General features: G+C 61.2%; 1 protein-coding gene across 4 annotated transcripts in view; it reads right to left on the bottom strand.

Moving 5' to 3' along the window:
• The window catches only part of DENND3 (DENN domain containing 3), a 50,249-nt gene that overhangs the window by 1,898 nt on the left and 29,843 nt on the right, over window positions 1-18,508 (bottom strand). For all 4 annotated transcript variants that reach the window (XR_007401767.1, XM_049093139.1, XM_049093140.1 and 1 more), the window contains exons 14-21: window positions 15,343-15,602; window positions 14,521-14,691; window positions 13,453-13,582; window positions 11,244-11,351; window positions 8,405-8,544; window positions 5,324-5,478; window positions 3,997-4,130; window positions 25-143 (exon numbers count right to left, since the gene is read on the bottom strand). Coding sequence is in view for 3 of the 4 variants with exons in the window: in XM_049093139.1 (XP_048949096.1) it covers window positions 25-143; window positions 3,997-4,130; window positions 5,324-5,478; window positions 8,405-8,544; window positions 11,244-11,351; window positions 13,453-13,582; window positions 14,521-14,691; window positions 15,343-15,602 (1,217 nt within the window). In the remaining variant the exon portion in view is untranslated. The remainder of the gene's footprint in view (window positions 1-24; window positions 144-3,996; window positions 4,131-5,323; window positions 5,479-8,404; window positions 8,545-11,243; window positions 11,352-13,452; window positions 13,583-14,520; window positions 14,692-15,342; window positions 15,603-18,508) is intronic.

Here is an 18,508-nt window from a genome sequence, read left to right as displayed (position 1 = left end):
GGACGGTGCTGCCGGGACAGGTACCTCGGGGAGGAGCTGGAAACCCACGAAGGACGTGCTCATCTCCTTGAAGTTCTCGCCGACCTTCAGTTCTTGACAAAGGAGCCCGCTGGTCATCACGGCCACGATACTGGTCCCCGTGCCTGTAGACGGAAGGAGCCAGCATGGGGGACGGGGACGCCCGGGCACAGGGACGAAGCAGCTGGAGCCGTTGTCCTGTGCCAGCGCTGGCCCAGCGCTCCCAGCAACCTTGGTGACCGTCAGCCCCACCCTCGCCCCTGACGGGGGCCACCACCTGCAGCCCTACCGCGGACCCGGCGAGGGCCCGGGGGACCGTCTTGCCCAGTTTGGGATCTCGTCTCCCCGAAGCCACAGCCAGTCCTCCCCCGTCGGGGATGAAGGCGACCATGCCACATGCCCCTCAGCGCTTCTGTTTTCTCTGAATCCCTCTAAGAAAACGTCTCATTGTGAACTAAAAGTCGCCATGGTGCCGGGGCTGCAGGTGTGGGGACAGGCTGCGCGGGGCGGACCAGGAGCACGCTCAGGCCCGGGCCGGGTGTGCGGGGCTGTCTCCCTCCTGCGCTCACTGCACGGGCCCCCTGCCCCCAGCTGAACCACCCCGTGTGCTGGCATTGGGGAGACAGGAGGGGCCGGGAGGGTGCAGGCCCACCTCTGGGAGCGCCAGCCGGATGCAGAGGGCGGCTCTGACCGGGGGACCTGGGGAGACACCAGTCAGAACCTGCCGCTCCGGCTTCCTGCGGCGGGTGAGCGGCCTGCAGGTCCCCCTCTGGCCCCCGGCCACGCCACAGGGGCCCCTTGCCCGCGGCCGCTGGGGTTTCAGTCCTGGACTGTGACAGCTGCCGGCCAGGTATGCCTTTGTCCACTTGGGCGAACTGGTGAGGCCCTTGCAATGCTGCCACTGGTTCAGGATACACGGGCTGCTCTGGGGAGAGTGTCCTGCCCTGGGACCCTCCTCAGCACACCCGACATGCAGCTCCCGGAGGTGGCTCCGGCAGGAGGGGACGCGGGACAGGGCAGGGCTCGAGGGCGGGAGCTGCGGAGCAGGGCCACGGTGCCCCACGTGCGGCCCTCTGAGGACGACAGCCCTTTGCCTCTCACGGCCGTTAGGGAGCCCGCGGGGAAGGCCCATAGTCTATCTCACTTTTCAAAGACCGACTCCAAGGGACCAGCCATCCGGCGACAAAGCCTGGATTTGAACCTGCATGCAGCCACCTGAAGGCCGCAGCCTGGGCCCTGGGGTGTGGGCCTGGTGGGGGGGGCTCCCTCCTGGAAGGTGACCCGCACGCAGGCACGGGGCGCCCGAGGGAAGACACGGAGGACTGAGGCAGCTGTTGGACCAGAGCGGGAGGTCGCAGCCCCTCAGTCAGGCCCTGCCTCTGTGCACAGACGTCTTGCTCTGAGACCTGACCTGGTCCCCGCCTCTGCGCTGGGGACATCTGACCAAGGACCAGGGTTTCCATTTGTTGCTCTCGTTCAGAAAGAGATTCCTGACAACACTTCTTGGGTACCTGCTCTCGGTTTTCTGGAGAAACCCCACTTTTCTCATGGTTGTTAAATAGGAGACTACTCAGTGTATGAAGTTAACTTAGAAAATAAACAGGGTTCTGTGCTCTGTCCTCTCCCTCACTGTATGCAACGGGCACCATCCCGCCGGACACACACACCTGACAGCCTGACCGCCCCTCGAGACCAAGCCTGAGGCACGTGGTCCGTGAAAGGAGAGAGGTAAACTCGCAACCTGCACACACTCCGAGGGCTTCCCCGAGGGCGCCCCTGGTTCTCTGACGCTTCAGTCAGTCCCCCCTGCTTGAGGGTACGGTGTGGGGCTGCCAACGCGGCTGGAAAGAGGAAATACCCCAAAATGAGGGAGCCCACAAATGCACGTATGAATTCTCAGATCCTAGTCTGACTCCCAAACTGTATAAAGAGTAGAAAGCAGATGTGGCTCCCCAAGCCAGAGAGGCTTCGTATAAAGCCCACGTGTTCCTGAAGGGTGAGGATTACAGCCAGAACCAGGTGTTACGTGCTCCAAGACTAAGGTCACAAGTGAAGTGTATTTACCCCACAAAAGCCTAAAACCAAGCCTCTGCACAGGGTTAAAACGACTGGCCAGTAAGTCATTTAATGACCATCTAGAACGAGCCCTAACGGTCTTTACAGAAGGACATGATCAGTCTCTCCTTGCTGTGTCATCAACAACACCCCGGACACAATAAACTCCGTCGTGTCAAACGTAAGGGAATGACTAAAGCCCGACAGAAAGAGCAGTGCACACAAGCAGACCCACAGATGAGCCAGGACCCCGCAGAGAAGGGCTTTAGACCAAAACTACGAGTAAGTTAAAAAACTTACAGGAAGATGCGGAGAGGATGGTGGACATGAAGAATGCAGGAGAGAAATCGGAAATTCTCGGGCTGAAATGAAAATCTGGACAGGTTCAGCCACAGACAGGACACAGGAAGGAAGGAAGGAAGGGTCTTCACCCAGGTGAAGCAGAGGAGGAGGAGGAGGAAAAATTCTAGCCATGCCTGAGATCTCTGGGACAGTATCAAATAGCCTCCTGTATATATTTGAATATCATATTATTATGTGTTTATAATACTACATAATTCTAGAATAAATACATGTGCATTTATATGTACACACACACGTACGTATATATATAATGAAAATCCCAGAAGACACAAAGGAAAAGTGGATGACAGAAATACTAGGAGTGGGGCCCCTGGGTGGCTCAGCGGTTGAGGATCTGCCTTTGGCCCAGGGCATGACCTCGGGGTCCTGGGATTGAGTCTCACGTCAGGCTCCCTGGAAGGAGCCTGCTTCTCCCTCTGCCTGTGTCTCTGCCTCTCTCTGTGTCTCACATGAATAAATGAGTAACATCTTTAGAAGATTCTCTCCTGCCTTCTAGACTAACAGGAGGACAGGTGGGAGGGAGAAGGAGGTAAGGACGGTGGGCTCGTGCCCACACCTGTCGTAACGGTGCTAGAGGGGGTTGAGCAGACCGACCCACAGACATTTCTGCAGACACGGGGACGGGATGGCCTCCAGGCCACCATGCGATGCCACCGCACACGGCCACCAGGGCGCTGATGGCTAAAACCAGAACAGGTTTTGGTGAAACAGTGCAGCAGCTTCGGAGGAGAATCTGTGTCTCAGGGTAAACACGGGGTTAACCCCCGGATGATCACAGACCACGAGCTCTGAGTCCGCCACAGCAGGAGCGAGCTGCAGGCAACATCAGGGGCTCCCTGAACACCAAGGGCCCCTGCCACGGGGTCCATGCAGGGAAGGTTTGAGAATGGGCAGCTCCCCCCAACCCCAGCCCCTGACGGGTACAGCCTTCTGCTGAGATGGAGACATGCCATGTCTGGGTCGTTAGCTGGTTATGTGGCGTGCACCTTGTCACCCTCAACAAACGCCCACGACTGTGCACCTGGCCATGGCTAAAATACGCTTCCAGTTGAAAACCCTGCCTTCGCGACCATCCCCCTGGTGTCTGGCATGTCTGGGGAAGAGTCACAGTGCGGGCCACGCTCGCGCCCTGGGAGGCTCAGAGACGCAGGACGTGCGCCACCAGGCATAGCCGCCGCGCCTCCTGTCACACCCCGGGCAAATGCCTGGCCTGGGGCCCGTGGTGACACGGCCCTGCCTCACCTGCGCGCCGCTGGGGGGACGTGGGCCGCACACCCTGTTACAGGGCCGTGGCTGGAAGGGGCACGATGATTCCCGGGAGCATGAGGGCCAGGTTCACGCTCCCAACAGGGCCCAGCAAGCACAGGAGGCCGTGGAGGAGGGGAGCCCTGGAAGAGGGGAGCCCCGGGGAGCTGAACACAGGAGGGGAGTGGGAGCCAGTGAGCACAGCAGGGGCTGGAAGGCTGGGAACGCGCTCAGCGGAGGGAACGGGCCACCAGCTCCCAGGGAGCCTCCTCTGCCGAGAGCGGGGCCCAGGTGGACGCGAGGGCCGGGACTTACAGCACCACAGGCAGCCGTCATGCAGGCTGATGGACGAGAGCCCGCCGCCCGGCAGCTGGAACCTGCTGGTCACACGCAGGGTGCTCACGTTCCACGCCAGGACCGTCCCATCCGCGCTGCACGAGTACACCTTGCTGGTGGTGCAAACAGACAAGTGTGAGTCGGGCTTGGAAACACCTTAACCCAGACGAGCATGACGCTGCTGCGACAGAAAAAACCATAGCAGGGATGATAAGTGACGCCCAAGAAAGGCGATCCGTGCCGCCAGAGAGCACGTGGATCCGACAAGACCAACCCGGCAGGAGAAAACGGTGTCCCGGGGATGCCTGGCCTTGCCCCTCAGCGTCCGCCGCCGTCTGTGCAGAACCGTAACAGGGCCGCGGGGCTGAATCGAGCCCCGACCCAGGGCGAGGCCCAGCCGGGCGCCATCCCCGCCTAAGGTCACCATCAGCGCCCTGTGGGCCGCCCATGGCTGCAGGAGGGGGTGGGCGCTACCCGGGGTGGGGTTAACTTTCAGGTTAGCGCCTTATGTTCTGAGCCAGGCCCGACTGTGGACGACGGCACCCCCAAACCCCAGCGATGAGGTGGCGGGCAGGGTTGACGGAGGGGACAGTGGAGCTGGGGGACCCGCGCCCCAGGCCGGGCTGCCTGCGTGAAGTTGGCGACCTGCACGGGTCATACGCTCGCTGAGCCTCTGCCCCCTTCACCGAAGGAGGGGACCCTCTTCATTCTCATGTCTCCCCTGGGCACCTCCCGGGTGTCAGGCCCTGTCCTGACTTGGGACACACAGCAGAGAGCAGAACAGACCGGTTGCCTGCCTTTGAGCGGACGTTCCTCGTACAGTGAAGAACGGGGAAGGAAGCAAACACGCCTATGGACTGAACCGCAGCCCCCAAGAAGGTATGCTGGAGCCCTCCCCCTCTAGGCCCTCAGGATTGGGAGGAGGCCTCCACGGGGGCGCCCAAGTTCACGTGCACAGGGAGACCCTAACCCACATGACCGGCGTCCTTACAGGAAGGAAGTCTGGACACAGGAAGCACCGTGTGGAGACACCACGGGAGTGAGGTGTCTGAAGCCACAGGTCTCGGGCGGAGCACGGACACCAAGAACAGGCGAGGAAGGCCACGTGCCACCTGCCACTGAGCACCAGGCCTTCCCCGGAGCTGGCCTACGGGACAGACCTGTGCTCGGGACCAGAACGAACAGGAACATCCCCTGACTTGGCTCACGCAGACCCTGTCCGCAGGCACCCACGGCGACGTCCCGCTAGGGCCCCCGACCCACCCGGGACCGAGCGGCCCCTTCTCCCGGCACAGCCCGGCCATACCTGGGTGTTCCGTTCTGAGCAACCAGGTCCGTGACACTGGAGCGGTGGTCGGTGAGCTGCTTGTTGCAGGACATGCTGTGGATGTTGATGATGTAGATGACCGAGTCCTCCGAGCCGACCCACACCTGGTTCTGCTCTGCCATCACCATGCAGTTCTGATGGCAGGACAGGAAGAAACGGGAGGTCGTCACGTCCCGTGAAGCACAGCGGTCCTAACCCATCGAGTCCCTGCAGACGCGGCGCCTCTGCTCTGGGGAGACACTCTGGGGGGACACGCGCCAGGCTGCTGGAGCCCCGGGCACATGCTGTCCACTGACCCGCACATAAACTCGTCGTGTGTTTACCACTCGACCTGGAAGGCCCGACAGCGCACGGCAGCGCAGCTCCCTGCTGGGGGCCTCTCTCAGCAGCAGAAATCACCAGGAAAACGCAAAAAGGCGACAACCACTAAATAGGCCGTGAGGACACTTGTCTAAGGTATGAGCTGAAACGGGGCAGCAGGGCCACAGCTGGTTGGATCTCCGCTGGGAGCGTGCACTTGCGACGGCCTGTCTCCCCGCGGTGACGGGTGTCCGTGGACGGCCCTGCACGCACCCTGTTTGTTCTGTTACAGGTAACCTTCGAGCTGCAGAACTTGCCCGCGCGGAATCCGCAAATGACCAGGACCGTTTAGGAGCTACAAGCAGAACCGCTCTGCAGCCGGGAGGGCTCCCGAGGACTCGGCTTGGCAAGGCCCGCCACCGACGGTTGCACAAAGGCTGTCAGCAACTCGACACCCAGGACACCCAGGACTGAGACGCCGAGGGCGCCGGGCCCAGCACGGGAACGCATGCGGCGCAGCCGTGTGCACGTGAAGGTCGCAGCACGTGCAGCCGCATCCCCGATGGGCGCTCCTGGCGCCTTCCTTCCTGCCAGCTTCCCGCTGCCTCACTTTCTGGTTTATGAGCCACTTTCCCTTCTCCATCCTCCCGACATGCTATGCGGCCCTGGTAGCTGAACAAACGTCGGAGATTTTCAAACACAAGTGGATTTCAAAGAGTAAAGCCTGCGTTGTGTCGGAGGGGTGAGGAGGAGGTCTGCCCGCCGACAATCACGGGGGGGCGGCCAAGGGCTGCTCCTCGTCAGGTCAGGAGACAGAGCTTTATAGAAATTGGTAGTTTATTTATTTATTTTCGAAGATTTTATTTATTTCAGAGAGAGCGTGCACGCAAGCCAGGGGAGGGGCAGAGAGGGCAGCACACCCCTGCTGAGCAGGGAGCCCGACGCGGCTCGACCCCAGGACCCTGAGATCATGACGCGAGTCAGACACTTAACCCACCAAGCCACCCAGGCACCCTGAAAATCGATAGTTTTAATTTTACCAATGAAATTTTTACTGATAAACATTCCCGCAAGTTAGGAAAGGATGCTAGCTTACTAATTTCACAGTTAGTCACTTGAAAACGCCCTCTCTGGGGCGCCTGGGGGGCTCACTGGTTCAGCATCTGCCTTCAGCTCAGGTGACGATCTCGGGGTCCCGGGATCCAGTCCCGCATCGGGCTCCCTGCTCGGTGGGGTGTCTGCTTCCCTCTGCCTCTGCCCCTCCCCCAGCTTGTGCTCACTCTCTCACACAGATAAAATCTTAAAAAAAAAAAAAAAAGTTTACTTGTTTGGTATAAAAAAATACTAAGAGCAAAAAGCCCTTTCTTTTGAGGCATCTACCTGAGAACTGGTATGATTCTAGTAAAATGTCTTTCTTTAGTGGCCCAAAGATCGCTCAGATGAACTACTTTGAACTTCCACGTTCAGAGGCGGCGGCGTTTTCTTGAGATAATGACCCGAGCGTCTTCCTTGTCAAACAGTACGGGGAATCTCGGGGAGACGAGCACGAAGGTGTTTTCACACCCCCGGGATAACTTCCTGCCCTCCCTAACTGTTGCCCAGCCTAGCTGGGGGCAGCAGAGGTCGCCGCACCACGCAGCCTTTGGATTTTCCGTTATTCGGTTATGAGAAAATCTTTGAAACGCATATGACTAAGATCAACCGGAAAAACATAAAATTTAGCACAAAAACGATTTCCTCCGTTTCTCCTCGTGCTCGGTCTCAAACATTATTAGACCGTAGTGAATACGGTATCTTGGGTCCTGTCACTTTACCACCTGGGGCTCGCTGCGTGGACCCGGGGGCGGGGGGGTGTAATTCAGTGACCGCTTACTGCCTTGCTCACAGGAGGCTCGCCGTTCACGCAGCGAAGGATGAGCCCAGCCCCCAACAACACCTGCATCTGAATTCACGGTATTTCTGTTGTTCACAGCAGTTCTGGAAGCCCAGTCTGTGCCCCAGATTGCCACATTATTTTGAAAGGATGGAACGTGGCCACCCAACCTGATACCTGGTGGTGCTGACCACAGAGGTGCCGAGCTCCCATGTTAAGGGAGGCGGGAGGGCGGGAGGACTTCTAGCACCGCCTCTTGGGGCAGCAGCTGCTTTTCTACCCTCGGAGCAGTGGTGGTGGGGGGGGGGGCGGGAGGGGTCACTGAGCTGGACACCAGGCAGGAGCCCTGGAGCAGCGGCACCTCCCCACCTGCAAACTCCAGTGCCCGTGACATGTTCCCACCGTGCAGCTCGCTCCCCTGGCGGCTACAGGCCTCACACAGGACCTTGGGCCGAGGGGCGGGGGGTGCTGTTCTGCACAAGCTGATGTAATCAACTTCATTTAAATGAAAAAGTCATCAGTCTAAAAGCTCATGCCTCCATATCCTGCCGATATGGTTCGACCTGTTGTTGGTTTCCAACCCCAAATGCGTTAGGATAATGCGCATGTCTGCCCAGGGTCAGAGATGTACACGCGAGCAACGACCCTGGCCTCCGCATCCCTGGCATCCAGCTTCAGATTCCAGGCTGGGGGTGGCAGGAGCCACCGTCTGGTCACATAAATAAGAACATTTAGAGGACGGGACAAGTTCACATTTAGTTGAAAACCTCACGATGCCGTGGAACGACACGCATCCCGCTGCCACGTACAGTGGACATTTCCATCCTTCCAGAATCCACAACCCGATGTGGGCAGTGGCCTCGTCCGATGGCCCTCCGCTTACTCACCAACTTGGAGGCGCCCACTTTGAAGCACTGCTGGTGAATCGTCCAAGAGGAAGCGTCAAACACGGTCACCTTGCCTTCGTCCAGAGCACACCATAACTTGGGGTGGGCGTCCTCTACTTTTTCTGCTGGGTCTAGATGCCCTGAGGAAGTAAGCAAGCCACACACGCTGTTAGAGGGAAACCCTCTGACGCGCAGCCCGACAGGCGCCCTTACTCGGGCACTGCTGAGCACCTGCCGAGGGCCGGGCGCCAAGCTGGGTGCTGGGGACAGGAGGGGGAGCACATCCTGAACCACCGTGCCCCCGGGAGGGGACGAGCTGGCTTCAGTCAGAGGACCACACAGATGATGACTGCTGACCGGGGACCCGGCCAGGACAGCTTTGTGGACCCGGGGTCTGGGGGATGGGTGAGCCTCGGGAACACCAGCGACCCCAGCAGAGCAGAAGCAGGTGTGGGCCAGGGACAGAGGCCGGCGGGGAGGGTGGGGGCAGAGCAGGGCAGGAGCCCCCGAGCTGTCCCAGGGCACCCCCTCCAAGGGCGCACCAGACTTCCTCTTGCTCCACATCCGCACCCACACTCGGTGGTGACAGTCCTTCATTTTGGCCACTCTGACGATGCGGATATTCGGGCTTTCGGACCGTGGCTGATTTGCGTTTCCCTGATGGCACATCCGGCTGACGGCCCTGACGGCCACGTGGAGGAGATCTTCGTGGCGAGCTGTTAGGTCCCTTGCTGTGTTTGATCTGGGTGGTGCTATTTTTGATCTGTAGACATTCTGATCTGTAGCCTCCTGGACGCGAGCCCGTCTTGGTTCTGCTGTGCTGCCAGCACCCTGTCCAAGTCTGGGACTACCCTGTTCACGCTCGGGAAAGTGTCTTTTTGAAAAGATTGTATTAGTTACTTGAGCGAGCAAGACAGCAGGGGTGATGTGTGTGTCAGGGGCGCGCAGGGGGAGAAGCAGCCTCCCTACTGAGCAGGGAGCCCAACACCCGGGATCATGACCTGGGCCGAAGGCAGATGCTTCACCCACTGAGGCACCCAGACGCCCCAAAAGTGTCTTCTTAAAGCCCGTAATCTCAATAGTCAAATCCACCAACCTCTTCCTTCATGGCTCATGCTGCTGTAGGCTTCCTCCTTCACCCCAAGGTCATGCTCCTCTACATCAGCTACTAGAGGCTTGCCTGCTTTTGTCATTTATGTTTGTTCGTGGTTTCCATCGACTTGGAACTGACTGCGTGTGACCTGAGGTGCAGCCAAGCTTCACGTTTTCCATATGGATGCACGACGTCCCAACCGATGTCATGTAGGGTGAGGACTCTGTCAGTCACCTCTGTCACAAGTCAAGGAAGCACAAAGGTGTCGATCTCTCTGGGACAGTCACTCCACTGGCTTCCTGGGCCTTGGGGAGATACCACCCTACACACTCCTCAAGCCCACCAGGCACTGGGATGCTTTGAGGCTGGGCTTCGGGGCCGGGGGCTGGCTCCTTAATGTTTGGGGAACCCTTGGAGCCTGGAGCCACCACGAACGGGTTTACCAGTGCTCCCCTTCTCAGCAGGTCCTGAGCACTTTGTCCCTCTCTCCCGTCAGCACTGCCCAAAGCTCTGCTCCGTTCCTCAGGCACCACTGCCAGGGTTGGCAGACGCTCTACAGGACAAACGGGTTCCGTCGTTCTTCATGGCGGTTTTCTACATTGGCCCTTCTAGATGTTCTCAGAGGGAAGTTGGTCGGAGTTACCTAGTCGATCACGACAGGAGGCCCGGAGTCTAGGTAGCGTTCACGTACAGGAAACCAACTTAGGTCTAGAGATACTCATTTATCCAGACACCACGAGGAAACCGGTCTGTGGTGTTGCAGTCAACGGGAGCCTTGACCGATCAATCTGTACGTCTCCAGCAGAGTGGGGCCGCCTGTGCTGTCCTCCTTCACACTCAGTCTGTCACTGTGCGGAGTCTTCAGGACGATGGGTGAAGAGAGAAAATGCTCTCCTCCTGCTGGAACACAGCTTTGCCAGCAAGCTGCCCATGTGGGACCAGGTGGCCTGGGGCACAGCTGCGGAGTCAGAGACACGAAGGGCACCCCATGGCGCTCACTTGCTCACCTCACGCCCTAATGAGTTGAAGCAAAGCTCCCGACTGTAAGGTTCTTTTCTGCCCAGAACGAAGTCCTTTATTTTCCACCTGGTGAGCCCTGCGAGTGACCTTCCCGTCGCAATTCTTTACAATCAGCCTTAAATAAAAACATCTTGGTTCACGCTTAGACCCGCAGCCGCGCTGTCTGTACTTCATCCTGCCGCAGCCTGGAGGGAGCCAGGAGGTCCGCATGTGGGAGGAGGGACGCGCAGCCACACCAGATGGACAGGAACCGTGTTGTCTCGTCCAGATGCGCAAACCCACGCACCTACAATTCCTAAGATAAGATCCCGGGTGCGACCGCTTATGGTAATAGGCCCAGGATAAATGCCCCCAATGGAGAGGGTACGAGTACAAGCACTTTCTAGACTATAAAGTGCTGTGCAATGTGAGGAACAGCTGGGTTGGAGCTGAGTCTCCATGGAATGTGTGCCCCATAGGAGTCCCTGCAGGCTCCCCCCGGCTCCGGCCTCCACGATGCGGGGTCTCCGTGGGTTCCCCCAGCTCTGGTCTTCACGAGGTAGAGTCTGCAAGTGGCTCCCCAGCATCCACTCCTCACTCAGGGCTCTGCCTCAACAAGCAGCAGCCCGCCTGGCCCCCACTGGCCGTACATCACGTCCTGTCCCCTTCATGTGGGGACTGGCCTGGAACATAAACCCAAACTCCCCAAGCGCTGAAGAGAGCAGCAGGAAGCCAGCAGCCCCTCACCTGGAGTATACAGCAGGACGTCCACGGCGTGTGGGCAAGTCTCTCCCGCTGAGGGGTTTATCTTGTGCTTCAGGGTTTCCGAGGTCGTCCTGGGAACTGGCGTGGACACTGAAATGCAAGGCGCTGTTAGTGTCATGACCCGGGGACACCGGCATTCTCCCACAGCTGACGCCCCACCTTCCCCAGAATGTTAGTTTTGGGGGAGAGCCTCGTAGGCTTGAAACCAGACCCTACAGTGAGGCCTCCCGCCCTCGCGGTGTGTGCGGATGGCGGGCGAGCGGGACACGGCTCCCTCCCCAGCAGGAAGCTGTGTGGTCTGACCTGTCCACACTCGGCCGGACCTAAGACACTCCTCAGTGACCAAATACTCTCAAGACGAAAGCGAGAGAACTCGCCCACGAGCGGTCTCCCAGCCTGGGCGCGTGGACGTGTCGGGCCACTGCTGCGGCTGCTGTGGGGACAGTGGGCAGCGTCCCTGGCCTCGCCCACAGGTGCCCGCAGTGCCCTGCACAGCCACTACTGTCCCCGGCGTTCCCAAGTGCCTCCCCCAGGGATGGCGTGTGGGATTTCACAGAATTACATTTTTAAACCTCCCATCCTGGGGGGCCCAGGGGCTACTGAGGCCCGGGAGCAGCGCCGTTCCCTCACAAGCTCTGCACGCCAGAGAGCAGTTCCTGGTGGTCACAAGGGGTCAGGACACTGAGCCTGGGAGCCGGCCTTCGCCACATGGAACAGGGTGGACAGCGAGAGGAAGCGGGCGCGTGTCGGCTGCCACCACGGCAACAGTCGCCCGTTTACGAAGGAGTCGGCTTGTGCGTAAACTCCCGATGAAGATGAGGCGTGTGTGTGGACGGAGACAAACAACTGAACGGTGAGCGACACACGTGGCAAAGAGCAAAACGGGCTGAAGCGAATAAACCCGGAACTGAGATTCTGGAGCAACGTTTGAGAACCCGAGTCTCCAGCTGTGCACCCGGGAGAGGTGGCAGGCGTTTGCAGCGGCATTACTCACGACAGCCAAATGGAGCAACAGCCCAACCGGTCAGCTGACACATAAACAGCGGTCCACCCACACGATGGACAGTATTCAGAGAGGAGTGACACAGGCCCCAGCGTCGGGGGCAGACCCGAAAGCCCCGTCCCAAATGAAAGCAGCCACCCACGGGAGGACACGTGTTGTGGGATCCGTGTCTGTCAGCTGCCCAGATCAGGCAAATCCAGACAGGGTGGATCTGGGGGCCCGGGGGCTGGGGGGCGGCTGCTAAATGCTACAGGGTTTCTTGCTGGGGTGATGAGGATGTTCTCAGGTTCACTCTGCAGCTGCTGCCGCACAAGCCCGTGAACACGCCACCCTCGTGAGCACAGCATGTAAATTCTCTCCCGGTAAAGCGCTGATGTAAGGACCACGCACCCAAACAGGACTAGAGATGGTCTTAAACACACCCCTGTGTTCTTTGCCTGCGTGTCATGAACGTGACGCCACTGGCTGACCCAGCACAGGGCGAATGTGGCTCCAAGGGGTGGTGACAGGTGAGCCGGCCTCTGTTTTTTTCTCCTTTATGCAAATTGCAAAACTGTTGGTTTTAGATCATTTAAAAGTTGAAACAGACGGAAGTAGCTAAAATGATAAACTTATTCTTACCCATTCGCTATTTCCTAGACTTGAAAAATCCACCCCCCACCCCCTGCCCCGTATGGCTCCCAGCACGTGAGAGCCAGATTCAAACCTACACGCAGGTGACCTGAGAATTCCCATCCGGGGAAAACTGAGCACACCGGGGGCCTCCACGCGGGCACCAGCGCACACACCGGCCGCACACAGGGGTCCTGCAAGCTGTCCTGGGGGCACGCTCCCGACTGCAGAGCTCCGCGAGCTCACCGCCACCCGGGAGCCACTCCGCAGCTGTCCGCGGACCCCGACTCCACTTAAGCAGCCAGCAAAGATCTGTGGCTGGCGACCAGGAAGCCCGACAAACAGCACCGAGCGTGCAGGGGGTGTCACTCAGACCTCAGACAGGCCCTGGCAGGCGCAGCGCGCCCAGGGGCACGTTGGGCGGGAACAGGAAAGCAGAACGGGTGTTACTCAAAAACAAACTTGACAGCGTAAAAGGGAAGAAGGGGGACGTTGCGGATGCGTTCTAAGGTCAAGCAGATACAAGCCCGAGGGCACGCTCAGGACACCACGGCCCGTCACACACGCTTCCCTTACTTTCGTTCTTCATCCTGTCGAAGTGAGACAACTTGGAGGCGGCGTAGATGGCAGCGGGCGACTGCAGCGTGCCGACCACGGCGTCCATCAGCAGGACGTGCGTCAGCGCCTGCTGGATGTACTGCGGGTCCTGCGGGAGAAGGGGCTCCTTTCAACACGGGCTCGGTGCGTCACCGTTCAGGGCCACACGGGCAGGGTACGCTCGGAGCTGGAACCGCTGTTGCCCATCGCGGTTAAACACCGGTCGGTCCAACCGGGGGCCGCGGGCGTGTGCCGCAAGGGGCCAGGCAGCTGACCCCCAGGCTCCGCGGACCCGTCACCCCTGTGGCAGCCACTCACCCTGCGGCCGGGGCTCAGCGAGAGGCGCTGCGTGGCCCGTGGGCTTTAGTCTGTACGGGGTGGTGCTGAACAAAGCCGTGGCCGTAAAGTCAGAGCGTACCCGGCCCTGGAGGGGCTGGCCACCCTCGCAGCGGTGGTCTGGGCCCCGGGGCCTGGGGACGCTCCCCGCATTGCCCCCGCGGACCGTGGGCTGCGCCCTCTTCACGGCCCCTGCACTACCCCGTGTGAGCCCCCACCCACGCTCTGGTCGTGGCTTCGCTGTCCTGTCCTGCCACTTACACTGGACAGACGCCTCGCCCCAAGGGGCCTCCGTGCATCCGTCCGTGGTGCCCCCTTCACAACCGTGAAATCTTAACTCCGTGCACTCAGAGCCATAGCACGGCCCGAGAAGCAAAGGCACACGGATCGCGAGGCTGTAAAGCTGCCTCGGGGAGGACGCCAACTGCCCCTGCCACGACCCTGGTCCTGCGGAGCGTCGGAGGACTCGCCTGGAGCAGGGTGTGCCCGGGAGACCCAACTCAGACCTGAGTCCAGCCCCGTCCCTCCGCGGTGTCCCCAAGGGCCACTGGCCACCTGCTGGGTCACGCAAACCACAGCGCCTCCGGGGCCGCTGGCAGCACCTCTAGCCCGACCCGGGCTCTTGGGACCAAGCCCGAGCCCCCGAGCTCACGAGAGCCGCACGGGAAGAGGGAGCCGCAGGCTGGGATGAGCAGGTGCCGCGTCCCGGACCTTGTGGTCATCGGCCAGCTTCTTCCCGGCCCACATCTCCTTCACCATCAGGTGCCACAGGTCACACTCCGTTTTCAGATTAGCTTCAAACACTTCCTTCTTGGACACCACTTTAATTTTTAGAGTCGGAATTCTCAGAAGCAGAAATGCGACCGTGGTGCTTCTCACTTCCTGGGGAGACACAACAAGCGGAGGCCGGTCAGTGCCACGGGCCCTGGCAGGGACTCGGGGTCCGCGATGGGAGACGGCAGGCCTGAGGTTGGGCAGCGGCAGCCCGAGTTCCGGCCGCCCGTCCTCACCGCCGTAGAGGGTCCCCGTCATGGGAAGGCAGGCCCGGGAGGCAGGGGTGGAGCCGGCCGCCCAGGCTGTGGGCCCGGTCCTGGGCGGGAGGAGACGGATGGCCAGAGAGTGGGGCCTCCGTGCCACCCTGCTGTCGGCACAGGTCACAGCGGGTCGGGGACCCAGGCGCGTCCCCTAACTGGCGGGCTGTGGCGGCACCCATTAGCTCATCAACACATCCCCACGGGGCGATGTCCACGGGGCTCAAACAGGGTCCCTCTGCACCTGAGACGCCTCTCCCTGGAATTCCAGGAGGGAGTCTGGGGTGGAGGACAGGGTGGGGGACCCGCCGGCTGCCGTCCACCCCCTCCTGCCTCCCCACCATCCCCGCCCGCCTCCCCGAGCGTACAGAGCTGGGCTAACTCGTGTAACCAGCCTGTTGAACATGAGGCGTGAGGCGAGGACGCAGCAGCATCCCTACCAGCATCCCCACGGCAGGAGGGGCGCCCCCAGGCACTGGGCAGTGCGGGTGGTGGTGCTCACCTCAATGTTCCTGAAGGTGGAGATCTCCACGTAGCCCGGCCTCCCTTCCGTCAGGAGGAACAGGCGCTTCTGGGTCATGGCGATCTTGCCCACGCCGCGGTTGGTCTTCACGGAGCTGGACAGCTTGTACACGCATTCGTTCTTATCCAGATGCTCCGTCACCGACAGCGGCAGGCTGACCTCCTGGGCCTCCGCCTCGGCCTCCTTCCAGCAGTTGTAGAAATCCTTGAATGTTTCCGGGTCAATCTGTTTCTGGTGTCCTGGATTTTGTAAAAAAAAAAAAAAAAGATTTCTTACGGCCCCAACACGGAGGCCAGCGGACGGCCAGCTCCCCTGGACTGCGCTGCCCGCACCGGCCAGCAGGTGGCGCCAGCACTCAGCGCCTCCTCCCCGCCCCCCCCCCCCCCCCCCCCCCGTCCCCTCCCCGCTCCCCCTGCACCCTCTCCCCTCTCCCCCAGAGTGGTCACTCCCTCCGGGGGATGGGGACAGGATGGGGACGCCCGTGACCTGAGCCCAGCAGCCCCTGCAGTCCCTGGGTCACGCTTGTTATGGTGGCCATGCCCCGGGTCACCGCTAGACCTGGTGGGAGGCATCCTGGGGCCGGCCAGGAGGGGAGCAAGTCCTCAAATGAAGCTGATGCTAAAGAGACCAGCCCCTGGGTGGCCCTCCTATATCCCTGGATCGAGCCTTGCCTGAAGCCAGCCCTATCTCTGTATTCTTTGGTCACGTGAGCAAGTGAGTCTTACCACTTGTCACCAAGGCGACCGCAGTGGATACGACAGCCTTTCTAAATGCCCAGCGGTCATGGGCTCTGGCGCCAGAGACCTAGGTCGGAAGGCCAGCTCTGCTGGTTAGCGCTGGGACACCCAGGAAGCCGTGTAACGAACCTGCGTGCTGATCTGCAGAGCGCAGACGGGCCCCCGCCTCACCCCCGACTGCCGAGACGTCTGGCCGTTCTAACCCCACCTTGGCTGGTTCCGCCTCGGCCCGCATCCTGACCGGCGTGTCCCTCTCCCTGCCCCCCTCACGTCCCACACGGCCTGGCCTTCAGAGCTGCCCACCCCCACGGCCTGCCGCACCGGGCGCTGGAAGGCCCTAGATACAAGTAGGAGGTCCCGTTCTCACGTTCTAACACTTGAGGGCTCCTCATCTACACCTGGCCCCGAGTTCCCCGGGACTGAGCCCCTCGTCCCTCCATACCCCACGTTCCAGTCGTACCACAGAGACTCCGAAACAGACTCTACGTGCCTCTGCACGCACTGGTCCAGAAAACTCCTACGCATCCTTCAAGACCCACATAAAACATTCCTGTGCTCCCTTCCCGGCCAAGCCAGTCGTCCTGGCCGGGCAGCTGCCAAGCTGCACACACGTTTCAGGCACGGCACCGCCATGCTGTGCGACACGTGCGCCACCCTACATGGATCCGTCTTGATCCTCCTGCCCCCTCAGGACGCCGGCTGTTCACAAATCAGGAAACTGAGGCACAAGGAGGGAAGCCCTTGTGGGCAGGGTGAGTGTGGAGCCGAGCCCTGTGGCTGGGCGGATGCTGCGGTGTGCGGGGGGCTGTGCCTTCCCGCCGGTGCCGCGGGAGCCCCGTCCTCCCAGCCAGCCTCACGGGAGGCCGACCCGAGAGGGACAGGCAGCTTGGGCCAGAGCCCTCCCGGGCAGCAGCGGAACCCGACAGCGCACATCCGAGAGCTCCACGCACCCATGGGGGCTCACTGGTCCCCAACTCTGCACAGAAACGCCGACGGTTCCGTCCCACACCCTGTCACCCCGTTGCGCGGCAGAGGTGGTGTCACTGCAGCCCCAGGCCCCGTGGCCACGCAGCACACACCCGGCCCCGCGGCCACACGAGCAGCCACTTCAGTCTGTCCCACGACGGGAGCGTTGAGCTTCGACTCCTCTAACGCGCGGCTGTTAGGCCGGAACGTGTGTCAGGAGCTGCCCTGCAGCGGCTCGCACGTCCCAGCCCCAGGACCACTCGCTGGTGGTGTTTGCGACGTGAAGGTGACCAAAGTGACAACGGGAGGTCAACGGCCCCGTCCGCATCGCCCACGCCTGCGATGCCCTCGGGGCATCCTCTGCGTTGCTGCTGGCACAAGCCTGGGAGTGCTGGGCACTGGCCACGCGTCCAGCGGTAAAACCACATTCCCCAGGCGGCAACGTGCCGCGGGAGCGGGACTGACCCTGCTCCTCCTGCGGGGGAACAGCGCTATCCAGGGCCCTCGGTGTCTCGTGCCGCGGGGCAGCTGTCAGAGCGCGGGCCTCTCGCTCCCCAGTGGCTGGATGCTGTCCCCCTTGGGTTTTCCACCAACTGGCTGCCCCTGCATCCTCGTGAGGGCCCCACAAAGGGAAGGGGCAGGGTCTCCCCTGAGAGGCGTGTCACGGGGGTCCTGTGCTCCCCCTGCCTGGCTGCCCGGGGCTCTCTGAACCCCTGGACGTGGCTCATCCACCCGCACTGTCCGCCCCACAGGTGCCCCCTGGGTACCCGGCCCGACGAGCTCCATTGCGCCCTGCCCGGGCCAAGGCGGTGTCACGTCTCCACGGGGAGGTGACGGGGTGGGGGGGCCTGGCTGCCTGCACCTGGGTCAGATTGACGGCCTGGGGCCGTGGACAAGCCTCCACTGTGGGAGAAGCAGCACACGTGTGCATGAACACGGGGGCACGGCCGAGCCCAGGGGAGACGCTGCCAGGCCCACGTTCCACAGAGGACACGTCTGCCGAGGACACAAGGTGGCCCCACTGTTCTAAGGAGAAGACGACGATCCTGAGACAGAAATGGACAGAAGACGCCGGGACAGCTCCCGGACACTCGTCCAATCCACAGAACATGGGAGGCAGCACCCAGCGCGGTGCGGGGCGGCAGGAAGTGGGTGTCTTACGGGCAGTGCAGCCCCCGAGGGCAAGGGCAGCTCTCAGGATGGGGACACCAGCCCCGGGGAGACCCGTCCACAGCCACCTGGGGAAGCGGCTGTGGCACAGGTCACCAAGGCCTCTGACGGGCCACCGATGGCCAAACAGGCAAGCGTACCGTGCTCTGCCCCTGCCGTGCCCTTGGGAACCCGGCTCCATAAACCAGACGTGCAGGTGAGGGGTGAGACGTGATGCTGAATGTCACCGAGAGACACCGACACAGCAGGACACAAGTCCGCGTAACTCGAGA

The sequence above is a fragment of the Canis lupus genome, chromosome 13 (genome assembly GCF_003254725.2).
Source record: "Canis lupus dingo isolate Sandy chromosome 13, ASM325472v2, whole genome shotgun sequence".
In the NCBI taxonomy this organism is placed as follows: domain Eukaryota; kingdom Metazoa; phylum Chordata; class Mammalia; order Carnivora; family Canidae; genus Canis; species Canis lupus.
Note: the sequence above shows the minus strand (reverse complement) of the source record. Positions and strands in the feature narration are given on the sequence as shown.